This window comes from Acinonyx jubatus, chromosome B2 (assembly GCF_027475565.1).
Source record: "Acinonyx jubatus isolate Ajub_Pintada_27869175 chromosome B2, VMU_Ajub_asm_v1.0, whole genome shotgun sequence".
NCBI lineage: Eukaryota > Metazoa > Chordata > Mammalia > Carnivora > Felidae > Acinonyx > Acinonyx jubatus.
Genome location: NC_069385.1, coordinates 45,960,617 through 45,976,426, shown reverse-complemented (window position 1 = coordinate 45,976,426; position 15,810 = coordinate 45,960,617). Strand labels below are relative to the sequence as shown.

At 36.3% G+C, this 15,810-nt stretch overlaps 1 protein-coding gene across 1 annotated transcript in view; it reads left to right on the top strand.

The window, feature by feature from the left end:
* Positions 1-15,810, top strand: part of RFX6 (regulatory factor X6) — a 56,226-nt gene that overhangs the window by 32,575 nt on the left and 7,841 nt on the right. The window contains exons 8-14 of the mRNA XM_027057029.2: positions 4,134-4,211; positions 4,328-4,441; positions 7,610-7,659; positions 10,569-10,728; positions 11,632-11,776; positions 12,994-13,103; positions 14,318-14,435. Coding sequence (XP_026912830.1) covers positions 4,134-4,211; positions 4,328-4,441; positions 7,610-7,659; positions 10,569-10,728; positions 11,632-11,776; positions 12,994-13,103; positions 14,318-14,435 — 775 coding nt within the window. The remainder of the gene's footprint in view (positions 1-4,133; positions 4,212-4,327; positions 4,442-7,609; positions 7,660-10,568; positions 10,729-11,631; positions 11,777-12,993; positions 13,104-14,317; positions 14,436-15,810) is intronic.

The window sequence follows — 15,810 nt, the reverse complement described above, 5'->3', positions numbered from 1 at the left end:
AATACCGAAGATTATTTTCTATCTAAAACTCAATATCAAGGAAGAAAATATGAGAATGTGTCTCTCACATGCAGTTTAATTATAAGCTTTATGTTTTTGATTAGCTTCATATAATTTCAGCAGTCATCAGGCACTTGTCTAGGACAATTTGTTCCTAGCACTGAGGGGGCAATATCTAGATGAATGGCAAGGACTATACTAGAAGTTGACAAAGCTTCCTTTCCATTCTAAAATTCTGTGTTCCGTTATAGTTGCAATTTTTTTGAAAGTTAAGGAAGAAACAGTTTCATAGGATTCAGTTTATAAATAATCCTTAATGTGACTTTCAATTCTTATATAGTAAAATCTAAGAGTAAATCCTCCTCTATTTCTGAACCTCTAAAGTCATTTGCTGAGTTCCTACTGGCTGACTAACGGCAGCATCCATTATTAAATCAGGGCATAATGATTTCTGCATTTTTTTTCAACCAAAGTTCATTTCTTATTAACATTTAAGGAAAATATCTTTTGTTTTAATTTTTTTAACATTTATTTATTTTTGAGACAGAGAGACACACACACACAGAGTGTGAGCTGGGGGAGGAGGTGGGCAGAGAGAGAGGGAGACCCAGAATGTGAAGCAGACTCCAGGCTCTGAGCTGTCAGCACAGAACCCAACGTGGGATTCGAAATCACGAGCAGTGAGATCATGACCCGAGCTGAAGTCAGATGCTCAACTGACTGAGCCACCTAGGCGCCCCAAGGAAAATATCTTTAACAGTATGTTAAGTCAGTTCGTATTCTTGAGGTACAAAGACAGAGGAATGTGATTAACTAATGTCCAGCTGACTTAGTAGTGGGTTTGTGTAGAAACTGGAAATAAAAATAATGCATTGATAAAAAGATCTATTGACAGATAAGTAGAATTGCACAGTCACTTCCAGGATTTATTCTGATGACCTACTATTCCTGTTAAGAATAGGCAAAATATTGAAGATAATTCTCAGATGCTGATTCCAAGCAAGTCCCCTGAAGTATGTCCACTTTCTACCATTCTCCTCTCCCATCGTATTTCTTGAGATTATCACATTTTTTTTTAATCTTGTAAGGTGTGATATTATAACTTTAGACTTGGATGCCTCATGTGGCAGTCTGTGGAGAAACCTGTGGAAATCAGTGGGACTCCAGGGAACATGGTTCTTTGGAGGAGAGTATTGTTGGGTCCCTTTGTGGAAAGAATTGCTTACATGTAAGCATATCATGAAGATGTTTGCTGTGTAAGTAAATCTACCTGGTGAAAGAGAGGGGAATGGAGAGGGCAACAAAGAAAAAAAAAAGAAATGAGCATGTTTCAATAGTTAATTTCAATTTCTCTGCTAGCTTCCAAGGAATTCCTTACCTGTCAACTTGAAACCCTGGTCTGTAGATCATTTCTCACTCAGGTATCAGGATGCTTAAATAACCCCTGGTTTCTAAGTTCATTCCCAGCGGTCCTCATCATGAGCACTAGGGACTAACATCCTCTTTGTCCCTCGAAAACAGTTGGATGCTGCTTTTCACCTTCTTAGCCAGTATCCCAGTTCCCCAAGTAACTTGTCAGTTTCTAGAAAGAAGGGTGGGGCTGAAGCTAAGCACTTTAAGCACCTGCTTTCTTGAGACAGAAAGGATGGGACTTCCCAGTGAAAAGTTGATCCCAGTGAGGTGGGGGTTGGCCAAAGCTGAGGGACCACTTTCTGCCTCATCATGGTGTCACTCAAGGCAGTTACCACCCTCACCACATACTAACTTTACTGGAGATAAGCCTTGCCTCTGCTCCTGCCCTCTATAAGGTGGTGTGTTATTCTCAGAAAACTGAGCAAAATTATGTTTGTAAATAATACAATGCTACAATAAAAATTTACATAGTCCGAAGACTATGTGAATATTAAATAAGCAAATGTAGTACCAATAGTAAGATTAAAAACTTTAACTGATTTGTGTACAAAAGAATACATTTGAACACATAAGTGGAAATACTTGTGAAGAAAGAAGCTTATTTATATTTTAGGGATCAAAGCTTATTTATATTTCAGGGATCAAAGGGTTAATTTTTTTTCAATATATGAAATTTATTGTCAAATTGGTTTCCATACAACACCCAGTGCTCATCCCAAAATGTGCCCTCCTCAATACCCATCATGCACGCTCCCCTCCCTCCCTCCCCCCATCAACCCTCAGTTTGTTCTCAGTTTTTAAGAGTCTGTTATGCTTTGGCTCTCTCCCACTCTAACCTCTTTTTTTTTCCTTCCCCTCCACCATGGGTTTCTGTTAAGTTTCTCAGGATCCACATAAGAGTGAAAACATATGGTATCTGTCTTTCTCTGTATGGCTTATTTCACTTAGCATCACACTCGCCAGTTCCATCCACGTTGCTACAAAGGGCCAGATTTCATTCTTTCTCATTGCCATGTAGTACTCCATTGTGTATATAAACCACAATTTCTTTATCCATTCATCAGTTGATGGACATTTAGGCTCTTTCCATAATTTGGCTGTTGTTGAGAGTGCTGCTATAAACATTGGGGTACAAGTGCCCCTATGCATCAGCACTCCTGTATCCCTTGGGTAAATTCCTAGCAGTGCTACTGCTGGGTCATAGGGTAGGTCTATTTTTAATTTTTTGAGGAACCTCCACACTGTTTTTCAAAGGGTTAATTTTTGACAAGAGTTGTGAATTCCTTTCTGTATTTCATACTGTCCTTATCCTTATTTTTAAAAATATGTCCTGGAAACCTATTTAAAGATATAATATCATTGACTAAAATATGGACCATGTCTCAATTGCATTAATGGTGACATATTCTGCTAGAGGTGTCCTGTAATCAGCATACCTCCTTGCAGGGATATTGGTAATTTGCATGTCATCATTTTACAGCTTTGAGCTGAATAACAAAGATGTGTGCTGTCACTAGGCTGTAGGGATAAATATTGGAGACTGGAGGGTTACAGTGGGACACCCCCATTGCCATCACCACCCTAGATACTGTTGGGATAAAAGTAAATCTAATGGTCAGTCTCTCAGCATGTATTATGGGTTATTCCAACCACTTTGCATGCGTTCATTTGTTTAGTCCTCATAACAACCCTATTGGAAATGTACTGTTATTATCATCTCTATTTTCCAAATGAGAAATTTAAAACACACAAATGTTAAGTAGCTTGCTTGACATCATACAGCTAGTAAGTGGCAGGTTAGAGCTAGTATTCAAATCCAGGTAAAAACTCACACCTGTAACCTCTAAGCCATGTTCTTGTTCACACAGACTACACAACCAGTAACAGGTAGTGATATTTCTAGCTTGTAAAATGTGGATATTTGACTATTATTAATCTATTAAAATATTATCTAGTTCTAATCCATTACAGATTTTAGAATACGTTTAACATGTTTTAACTATGCAATCCAAATATCTGTGGTAACATGGAAGCAGAGACTTTTCAGAATGGGCATTAACTATTCAAATATTTTTTGGGTAAATTTATGAGGCATTCGATATTACTAATTTCGAGTAATATTTAGTGAGATCTTACTGTGTACCAGGCACTCTTCTATCTGCCTGATATTTTATTTAATCTTTTTAATACCATGTGGGTAATATGTTATTACTATCCTACTTGAAGAGAAAAAGCTTAGGGTTCAGAGACAAAACAACCTGTGCAAAGTAGTGCAGTTGAACTGGGCACTCAGTTTAACCAATTCCAGACCCCAAACTGGAAACCGCTATGCCACACTGCCCACCACCCACTTAATAAAACGCTGTGTGGACACTTGATATATTTTACCATTTTGTGTGTATTTCTGCAGTCAGAGGTAATTCTCTTCTTAGGTAGAAAAACACAATGTTGCTTTGGCCCAAAGCTCCTTGCTCAATCAGCTTTTCATTGTTCCTATGATACTATACGGTAATTGTCTATTTGCTTGCCTTTCTCCCTTCACAAGGCATTAAGTTCCTGGAAATAAGAACTGTACGTTTGTTTTTGATTCCTTGACATTGAGCACAATGCCTGGTCCATAATAGGAGCTTAAAAAATGCATGCTGGACAAACGAATGCATAAACAAATGAAGGCAGTATTGAAAGGATTCTTTGGTTAAGCGTTTTCTTCCTTGAAATAGGTTGATACCCTCATAATGATGTATAAAACTCACTGCCAGTGCATCCTGGACAATGCAATTAATGGAAACTTTGAAGAGGTAAGGACGACAAAGAATGCTTTGCTGACCATATTGTGTATACTTTCTTGTCTTGTTCTTTATGAGTTCATGTTAAGGAACAATCTTAATGTTTATACTTTTTGCTTTATAACTAGATCCAGCATTTCTTATTACACTTTTGGCAAGGAATGCCTGATCATCTTCTTCCCCTGCTTGAAAACCCTGTTATCATTGACATTTTCTGTGTTTGCGACTCAATTCTTTATAAGGTAAGCTCTTTGGGGTGTCTTAAACACAAACCGCATGTTTTCTTTATAAGTATTCTATCTAAATTTTTGCATTGTATGTTCAATAAATTTGTTATTTCTGGCTGGAGAGACAGTATTATTTTTCTCTGATGAGAAACCAGTATTTAATAGTGCATGTGTTATGGTTAAATTTACATTGAAATAAAATCAATCTGTTTACAGTTAATGATTCAAAATATGACATACTCACTAATACATTAAATTTTGTTAATTTTTATTACCTGTTTAAGGTGTTTTCAGAGTGAATAATATGATGGCTTTTTTACCATCTGTTTCTGGGGGAAAAGCAGAGTTAAACACTCTTATGGGATTAACAACTTAAAAATATTGGAAATCTCTAGGTTTAATGTATTAATTTTCATTTCTGTTCTAAAACCAAATAAGAGTATTCAGATGTCTACAGAAAGATCATGAAGACATTACAAACAAAGATGAACTGGTTGGCCTTCTAGCCAAACATTTATCTGGGAAGAGGGAGAATCTAATTCCCTGACAGTCAGTTCCTTAGTTAGAGCAACAGCAAGGTCGAGGCTGAGGGAGAAAACTGTGTTGCAATCTGGGTACTTTAAAGTGAGTTTGTCTGCACTTACCTGTTCAATTGTCAGAAGGAAAACAAAACCTTTCCTTTTAAAACATAATCTGAGTTTGCAAGAAAATCCAAACTAGAACCCTGTTAAGCATTTAGAAAATAAATCGTCCTAAATTGGTTGCTACTATTAGGTTCTCAGCAGAAGCTAGATGAACTCAGACTGGAAGCAACTTTGCACACCAAGAACTGGTAGGTAGTCTTGAGCCAGAATGGGAGAGCCCATATTTTCATCCTCTGTTAAGTTCTCCCTATCACAGGATAAGAGGATGGAGCAAGTGCAGTATATTCTCTGCCTTTAGTTCAAATTCACTTTGAAGAGGGACAAAGGAGAGTGAGGATTGTCTCATTTTTCTGGGTTGCATTTGAGTATCATTATTTAGAGGGAAAAGGTTTAGTTTGCAGTAACTGATTGCAATGTTTAAGACTTGAAGAAGTAAGCAGAAAAGGGAAATAAGGTGGCTCCAAGAGAGGGTATAAGAAAAGCCCCCGGGTCTCATGCATACACATTTACCACCATCAAAGTAAATGGTGGTAAATTTACTTTGGAACACCATTCAGTACCTCCAACAAATACTCCTTTAAAAAATTTTTTCTTTTACATTTATTAATTTTTGAGAGACAGAGAGAGACAGAGTGTGAGGAGGGGAGGGGCAGAGAGAGAGGGAGACACAGAATCAGAAGCAGGCTCCAGGCCCCAAGCTGTCAGCACAGAGCCCGACGTGGGGCTTGAACCCACAAACTGTTGAGATCATGACCTGAGCTGAAGTTGGTTGCTTAACCGACTGAGCCACCCAGGTGCCCCAAGAAATATTCTTAAAGCATATTCTTTCTTTTTTCTTTACAAATGGTCTGTTTTTTTTTTTTTCAGTTCAACACAAAAGTCCTGAGTTTAAGTACCTCTAAATGAATTAAGTTTTTTCTCCTCATAGTGGACCCAGGGAGACACAGTAAGCATTGTAAATAGAGCAATTTACAATTCTCATTGCAGAATGAGTTTCTGGAAGATCTTCATTCCTCTCAGGAGAGTGGTCAACTTTTAGTCCATAAAACAGTACATGATTACCAAGTCCAATTCTTGGTAACTAACATACTGGGCAAATACAATACTGTCTTATACACATGGAATACATGTACATTTTTCTGGTAGGCTACATAGGCCTTTGAAGATTAGGGTTTACCCACATTTTGAAATATCTTCTCCTCTTGGTCCTTTTCCTCAGGCTGGACCACTCAGTTTATCAGTCAGCTTAATGGATCTGCATTGCTCATATCCTATTTTGTCCCCTCTTTCTTTATTCTAGTTTTTCTTGAGCTGGGATCAGTCAACACTCTCTAAATTCTTCTTTCTACTAATTCTCAGGTCCTACCCACCTCATCCATGTTTAGGGCTCAGTCTAGCCTTTTCTTTCAGTATTCTTTTCTTTTTAATTTTTAATTTAAATTCAAGGTAGTTAACATACATTGTAGTATTGGTTTCAGGAGTAGAACCCAGTGATTCGTCACTTACATAGAACACCCAGTGCTCATCCCAACAAGTGCCCTTCTTAATGCCTATCACCCATTTAGCCCATCTCCCCCATCCACCACCCCTCCAGCAACCCTCAGTTTGTTCTCCATATTTAAGAGTCTCTTATGGTTTGCCTCCCTCTCTGTTTTTATCTTATTTTTCCTTCCCTTCCCCTATGTTCATCTGTTGTGGTTCTTAAATTCCACATATGAGTGAAATCATATGGTATTTGTCTTTTTCTGACTGACTTACTTTGCTTAGCAGAATACACTCTAGTTCCATCCACGTCATTGCAGATGGCAAGATTCCATTTTTTTTTTTTGATCACTGAGTAATACTCCACTGTATATAGATACATATCACATCTTTTTTTATCCAGTCATCAGTCAATGGACATTTGGGCTCTTTCCATAATTTGGCTATTGTTGATAGTGCTGCTATAAACATTGGGGTGCATGTGCCCCTTCAAATCAGCATTTTTGTGTCCTTTGGATAAATACTCAGTAGTGTGATTGCTGGGTCATAGGGTAGTTCTATTGTTAACTTTCTGAGGAGCCTCCATACTGTTTTCCAGAGTGGCTGCACAGTTTGCATTCCCATCAGCAGTGCAGAAGTGTTCCTCTTTGCCCACATCTCTGCCAACATCTTTTGTTTCCTAAGTTGTTAACTTTAGTCATTCTGACATGTGTAAGTGGTATCTCATTGTGGTTTTGACTTGTATTTCTCTGATGATGAGTGATGTTGACCATCTTTTCATTATTCTTTGTGTTCTGATAATTAACTCTCTGGACCCAGGATATTAGTGTTCCTAGGCTAACCTAGGATTGTAATGTTTCTAGATCCCCACCCCTCACCTTTCTTACACATGCACCTCACACATACATTCATTTTAGAGATAAAAGTATAACTTCCAGAAATGAGTTAGCATATTATTCTCTAGAAAGCTAGGAATGAAAAGTAATTGACAAATAAGTGTCTTTCTACAAAAATACTAAGTAAGGATTTATGTTAATTCTCTTTTGCTGTGATTAAGGTTCTTACAGATGTACTCATTCCTGCAACAATGCAAGAAATGCCTGAAAGGTAGGTTCAGTCAATAAAATGTGGTAGTTTCTTAATGTAGAATTTAACCCTATCCATTATATTAAAGGAAAACATTAAATAACAATCCGTTTGTTTATAAAGATTACTTTCCCGCTCCTGTCCCTTTGTATTAGTTAGAAGATGTGCCTCAATCCTTATACTCAAACCTCACTGAGCAAAATTGATAGAATAATCTTGAAATCCTTTTAATGTGAGAGATGTCCAAGTGAAAAATAAATATTTAAGTGTACTGACCTTTGAAATACTGAGAAGTTCTTCAATAGAAACTGGCTACAGGAAGATAAATGGGGATAATTGATGGAAAATAAACCACAATAATAAAAATTATAAGAAAAATTATTTTATCTTTGTTATTAAAGATTACTTATTAACATTATTATTTATTATTATTGGCCTTAACTGCAAAATCATAAAGTGGCACAATGGAATTACCATCTTCTTTTAACAAAGGAATAAGATCTTAAATAGACTGTATTCCCCATCCTGGGAACATTATACCTTTTGATCCCTTTCATCCATATTGCCCACCAGGACCCGCATCCCCTCTGGTAACTGATGACAGATGGTAACTGGACTATGGTGGTGATGAGCTCACAATGTACACAAATGTCAAATCACTATGTTGTACACATGGAACTAATATAATGTTGTTTGTCGATTATACTTCAATAAAAAAAAATCTGAAATTGAAATGGTACCTGAAGATTTTTCACAAAAACTTTCTGATGTGTGAACAATAAAAACTCAAAAATAAAAACGAAAATTTTTCTTTGTAAATAAAGTCTAATGAAAAAATGAAATTTATTTTAGTATTTGAGGCACAAATACACGTAGGATGGACATAGTTGATGCTCAATAAATACATGATGATTGACAAAACAAAGTTTATTTTTGATTTACTTTTTCCTGTAGATCGTTTTATTTATTTACATAATAGTATTGTACAGACCAATAGTTTCTTTTAATTATCAATATGTTATCTTTAAACATCTAATCTGATCTCTGAATTAAGTACACTTAACATTTCTGTGTCACAACAGAATGGTTGTGCTTACTTAGGGGCAGGCATTATTAGTTAATAGTAATAATGGCTGACCTTTATTACTACAACATGGGCTTTGAGACTACATAAATTATTTTACTTAATTTTACAACTGCCTGAAGCAGAATATTTATGTATTTATCTCTTGAATATGCAAGTAGTTTATTGTAGAAAACGAAAACATGCATAAATGCATTAAAAAATACTCCTGATCTCTCCACATTAATGGACTGGTTTTTTTCTAAGAATACCTGTAAATATACACATTAATAAAATGGAACCATAGTATACATACTATAATTGCAGTATATAGTGAAAATCTTTCATATCAACAGATATGGATCAACATTACTTTTTAAATTTTTCTTTCTTTCTTTCTTTCTTTCTTTTCAATTCTTTCTTTCTTTCTTTCTTTCTTTCTTTCTTTCTTTCTTTCTTTCTCTCTTTCTTTTTATTTCTTTCTTTGTTAGAGAGAGAGAGCGAGAGCAGGGCGCCTGTGGCTCAGTCAGTTAAGCATCAGCTTTGGTTCAGGTCATGATCTCACAGTCTGAGTTCAAGCCCCACGTCAGGCTCTGTGCTGACAGCTGGGAGCCTGGAGCCTGCTTTGGATTCTGTGTCTCCCTCTGTCTCTGCCCCTCCCACACTCACACTCTGTCTCTCTTTCTCAAGTAAAATAAAAAAAAAAAAACATGAGAGAGAGAGAGAGAGATTGAGTGTGAGCAGGGGAGGGGCAGAAGGAGTAGGAGAGAGAGCATCTTAGGCAGGCTCCATGCCCAGCACAGAGCCCGGTGCTGGGCTTGATCTCCTAACTGCAAGATCCTGACCTCAGCTGAAATCAGGAGTTGGACGCTTAACCAACTGAGCCACCCAGGCACTTCTCAACATTTTCTTTTTAAATGGCTGCATAGCGTCTGAAAAATACTATACTTCATTTAACCAATTTCTTATCATTGAACAGTGGATTTTTTAAAAAACACAACTTGTTAGACTATTGCCCAGTAGCTGTTACAATCCCAAATCCACAAATGAGGAACCTGGCAGCAGAAAGAAGTTAATTTATTTGCCTAAAGTAAGTTAACTAGTTAAAAAACAGAGTCAGGATTTTAATTGAGCATCTGTTTAACTCCATTTTCTATTCTTTTTCCTGTATTATGTCACTGCTTGCCAATATGTGGCACCATCCCAAATATAAATTTAGATCTTTTTTGTTGCGGTAGAATGTGTACATTATTGACTGATTTTAAAATTTTTGTGTTTCTGTATGAATGTTTGTGCACACACACAACCAACATTTGCAAGTTTCTATATAGGGTTCTATAGTACATTTTTGATCATGTATCCCACTATCCCACAGTCATATTTGGATTGTAAAAATATATTACTAGACACTAATAGTAAGTACCTGAAATGACATTATGATCCCTATGCAGTATCTCTCAAGAAGTCAATATATGCAAAATCAAGTACATACTTACATTTACCCAGAAATATTTTATCAAAAATGACTGAACCATGAGTTAATATTAACAATAAGGTATTATTTATTGATTACTCTCTGCATGCCACATTTGACCAGAGAAATCTCCATGAGTTATTTTATGTAGTCCTAGTAATAATCCTGTGACATAGATACTAATCGTGTTCCCATTTAATAGAGGAAGCCAGAACTTGAGGACATTGAGTATTTTGACCAAGGTGATAAATGGCAGACCTAGGCTGAATCCATCAGACTTCAAAGTCATGTTCTTGGAATCACAGAATAATAGCATACCTCCATTAAACTACATTTATTTAATGCATTTTGAACAATTTAGCATTTAATACATAAGTCTTTTTGTGTGTGTAGCTTATTAGCAGATATAAGAAATTTTGCTAAAAATTGGGAACAGTGGGTTGTTTCATCTTTGGAAAACTTGCCAGAAGCTCTAACTGACAAGAAGATACCTATCGTGCGAAGATTTGTATCTTCTCTGAAACGGCAAACATCTTTCTTACACCTTGCTCAGGTATGTTGGTATTTGAGTCACCAGATTAAAAAAAAAAAACCCTCTGGTAGCAAAGAGCAAGAAATTTTCAGAGATTGAAGACTAAGTAGACAGTTAAATGTAATGTGAGACCCCAGAGTGAATGCTAGAATAGAAAAAGGACATTAGTGGGAAAACTGATGGAAATTTGAATTATGTCTGTAGTCTATCTACCAGTGTTATACCAATGTTAATTTCCTGATTTGGGCAATAAACAATGGTTAGATAAGGTGATAACAATAGGAGAAGGGGGATAGGGAGAATATGGAAATATTCTGCACTATCTTTCCTCCTTTTCTGTAAATTTAATATTTTCAAAATAAAAAGTAAAAAAATACAAAATTTCTGAGTGCAATGTAAAATGCAAAGTAGTTCTTTGCATTATGAATCCAGTTAATAAAAATTAAGGTTGTGGGGAATGAGCCCATGTAATATTTGATGTGAAACCCACAAACAACACATTTTAAACTACTAATTTGGATCTCTTAAATAGGAAGAAAAAAAGTAATTCTTAAATTAGGATTACAGGTTTGTATATTGTTAAAAAAATATATTTCCCTTCCTATCAAATGATTGTTTGCTTTGTGGAAGTTTTTAGCCCCCTAAATTTTAAAAGACTTGATTGGGCTAGTTCCAGATAAGAAGCATAACATTGTAAAATCCTTCTTGTATGACTGTGAATTAAAAAATTCATTTTCTAGTTCCAAAAATAGTTTTTAAAGCTTTAACAGAGATGATCATGAGTCTCAGCTATTGCTTTTAGTTTTAAAATAAAGCATTTGTGATACTTTTGTCTCAAGGAACTTTTTCTCTAGAAGCCAAAACTTTTTTTTAGATAGACTCTTGATAATATAGTTTAGTGTCTTTTTTACTTTCTTTATGCAGATTGCCAGACCAGCTCTCTTTGACCAGCATGTTGTGAATTCTATGGTATCTGATATTGAAAAGGTTGACTTGAATAGTATTGGATCGCAGGCCCTTCTCACCATTTCTGGCAGCACAGACACTGAATCAGATATCTACACTGAACGTAAGTCTTCTTCCTGTTTAGAGCTGGGTCTGTCAACTCCTTGGCACAAGTGACATCTTGGTTTCGGCTCAGGTCATGATCGCCTGGTTCATGAGTTTGAGCTCCACATCAGGCTCTGTGCTGACAGTGTGGAGCCTGCTTGAGATTGTCTCTCTCCCTCTTTTTCTGTCTCTCTATACTGTCTCTCTCTCTCTCTCTCTCTCTCTCTCTCTCTCTCTCTCTGTCTGTCTCTAATAAACAAACATCAAAAAAATTTTTTTAAAGAAATAACCAAAAAAGTAAAAAATAAATGAAAGAAAAAAAGAAATAACTTGGCAATAATGAACATGTTTTTGAGTGTTGTGAGCTCTCTTCCAACTTTATATGCATACACATTTCCGTGTGTTTTACACTCTTAGCATCATATGGTATATGATGCATATCAAAATGATGTCTCAATATAATACTGTTTTTCAAAGCAGAAATTACCTGCGCAGGTTTGGACAATCTGACAGAGTTAGCAAGCTAATATGTGTGACTAGACTACCAGGTTCTATTTTCAAGGGACAGCAATCCACTATTTCCCCATCCTCTCTCTCCAAAAAGACAAAGTGTAGCCTCTGATAGGCTGTTGCACAAGTGATAGGCTGCTCTCTGGGGTGGTCCAACATCAGCCCTGCTTTCTGTTTCCTAGTATAAAATTGTATTACCCTTTGGGGTTCAGTAAACTTCAAATTCTTTAATAAACAGTAGTTCTAAATGGCCCCTTTAACTTTTATAAGATGAAAGATTATTCATGTAGGTGGCTCAGTTCCACAGTGCAGAATTTAATTTTGGCTAAAGATAAAAGTAGTTCAGAAAGCAGGAAATCAACAAGTTTAGCTTATTTCATTCATCAGCTTTCAATGAAGCTGTTGCATTTAATGAAAGCTTAGGACTCAGAATGAATAATCAACTATACTGACAACTTACTCTTCCCCAGTATATACATGCTTATATAATACATAAGCCTATATTTCAATATGTGCCAAAATACATACACTTATTATTAAAATGTTGAAGAGTAAAAACTAAGGATTTTTTGCTCCTTGTTCTCAGGATATGAAATAATTTCTTTAGCACATTTAATTTATTCTGTCTTTCCCTTTTATGCTACAAAATTCTTAAATGATTCCTAGTTTTAGGTTTTCTCTTGAGTTCAAAGTAGAGTAATATTCTGCTTTCTTTTTTCATTTTAGATGATTCTATCACAGTGTTCCAAGAACTGAAAGATCTTCTTAAGAAGAATGCCACCGTGGAGGCTTTTATTGAATGGTTGGATACCGTGGTAGAGCAGAGAGTTATTAAGGTATTTTTCAATGACAGATTCAGAAAATAAAATTTTTCTTAGTAGTAAATGCTAAACTGGTAATTCCTTGAATGGTGGGGGAGGGGTGATAGTCTGTGTGTAAAAATGCCTTGAAAAGCTCTTGAAGACTTGCAAATAAGGTGGCCTAAATATCAAAATTCGGAATAGACCAGATTTGAGAGTGTTGGGCATAGATTCAATTCTATTCATCATTTCTTGACAAAGAACTACAAGACACTATGCATTCCCTGTCAGTCAGTACAGTTACAGCTGAGTAACATAGGTGGTGAAAGATAAAAGCCGAAAAGATCTGGGGCGCCTGGGTGGCTCAGTCGGTTAAGTGTCCAACTTTGGCTCAGGTCATGATCTCACCGCTCATGAGTTCAAGCCCTGCATCAAGCCCCGCATCGAGCCCCGCATCAGGCTCTGTGCTGACCACTCTGAGCCTGGAGCCTGCTTTGGATTCTCTGTCTCCCTCTCTCTCTCTGCCCCTCCCCTGCTCACTCTTTCTGTCTCTCTCAAAAATAAGTAAACATTAAAAAAAATTTTTTTTAAACCTGAAAAGATCTGACCCTTCTCTAAAAAGCAAATTTTCATAAATGCTGACAGAAAATGTGGTTTTAAGTATTTGCATTTTTAAATTCTGGGAGTGCAGTATTTTGTATTTTCTGTGTTTTTTCAACTCTTTCAGTTAACCTGAAAGTCAATCCATCATGAAACAAGGCAATATAAGAGCAAATAGATCCATCACTAGTTGGTGTTAGCCATTCTGTATCAAGGAAACTGGTTATATTGTAGGGACTTTTCTTTTCCTCCTGGAAGGAAAACAGATTATCATTCAGGACCAGAGAAGTCAGAGTTAATCATTCACAGAAATATATAACCCTTCTTTCACTCTTCACCTTCTGTTCTTTTTAAAGTTCTGTCAAAGGAAAATGAAGAGATGAAGTATTTTGTAAATTATTTCATTGTGTTGTCTGATTCTGCTAGGTAACAAAACCATACAGAATAAAGATCTATCAACCTTAAAAATCACAGCAAAGACAGACTAAAATTAAAATCCCTGGACAGATCATTATATCTGACAAAATAAATTGCGTGTCATGCCATCTGTCCATTTGTCAGACAGCTTATCAACCTCTTGATTTTATGCAGGATGCATGTAGTAATGAGATGACAGATTTTATAGTTTCATTTTGTTCCTTTACTTGTAGACCAGCAAACAAAATGGAAGATCATTAAAGAAGAGGGCTCAAGACTTTCTGCTCAAGTGGAGTTTTTTTGGTGCTCGAGTAATGCATAACCTCACCTTGAACAATGCATCCAGTTTTGGTATCCTAAGTGCTTTATAAAGCTCTTCCTATCTGAATACATAATTCACTTTCCAGTCACATTTCCTATCAGTTTTTAAACGTGTGGCACTGTTACTGCTCAAACCTGACTGTCGAGCCATAGAGAATGGTAGGTAGGAGCCTGGGTTTTGGAGTCAGACCGCATGCAGAGTTAAATCCTAACACTGCTTCTCTCTGGCTTGGGTTTTTACCCCCCGCTCCAAGTTGGTCGAAGAGGATGAATATCCCTCTTGCTGGGTTGTATTGGCACTTTAGTGAGACAATATATATAAAAACACAGTCTAGTACCCGGTGAACACTTCTAGAATGGCAGCTATTATCATTACATCCCATCAGTGCTTGGATATTTTTTTTTTTTGTTAGACAGGCAAGTAAACAGTAATTAGTACATGATTTTCCAAAGGCACCAACTGCAATATGGCAAATTTTTGCATCTTTTTCAGGAACTGCATAGCTGCAGTCAAAGAGCAGCTGAGAAGACATGCTTTCATATGTTTCTGAAACCTCTTTCCTGATTGATTTGACTTGTGAAAGAAACTGAGTCAAGTTAGCTCTTTTAAAAATTGAATATCTTCCTTTTTCTAAAATTTCTGGGATTCTTAGTTTGCAGCTATAATGCTGTCTTGTGGACAGTACTCCTGCATTTAGCTTTCCAAGAAATCTTTACATTATGAAATAGGTTACAGTTTACTAAGTTGTTTTTATTTAATCCTCAGTGGAATTAGATAAAATCAGTGAACTTGTATTGAAGGATGAACAAAATGTATTGAGCCTATTATTTGAAATATCTTGGTTTTGTGTGAGGTTTCTTAAAACATACCACACTGAAGCCTGACTTTATTATGAAAACAGACTTTTGTTGGGAAATCTCTTCAAAGAAGTTTAAGGTTTTCCAAGACAACTTCCAAATGAAAATAACTCTCTTGGTTTTTTGAAACCAAAGGGAACTTTGTTTCAGGCTAGAAAGACATCTTACTTGATACTTTTTTCAGACTCATGGTGGCCATTGTCTAATTATTTAGTACAAAGTCAACAGAAATACAGCAGAGTAGAGCTCATTCTCCTCAGGTTAAAGCTTATCACACTCCAATGTGTGCCCTCTTAAAGCGTAAAGCATGTCTCACTTTCATCCGTATTTTCCTTTGATGTAATTAGCGGCCAAAGAGCTGGCAGGACAGTATACACAGTGAGCTGGGCAGGCGGTACACAGAAAGATTAGAGACCCAAGTTAAGCATGTTGGTCTTAGCAGGTCATTTAAAGTCCAACAAGTATTTGTTTATTTCAGTTGCTCCTTGTAAAGTGTTGTGAGATGGTCACAAAGATAACTCGACTTCTCTCTTTCTCTTTCCTTCTC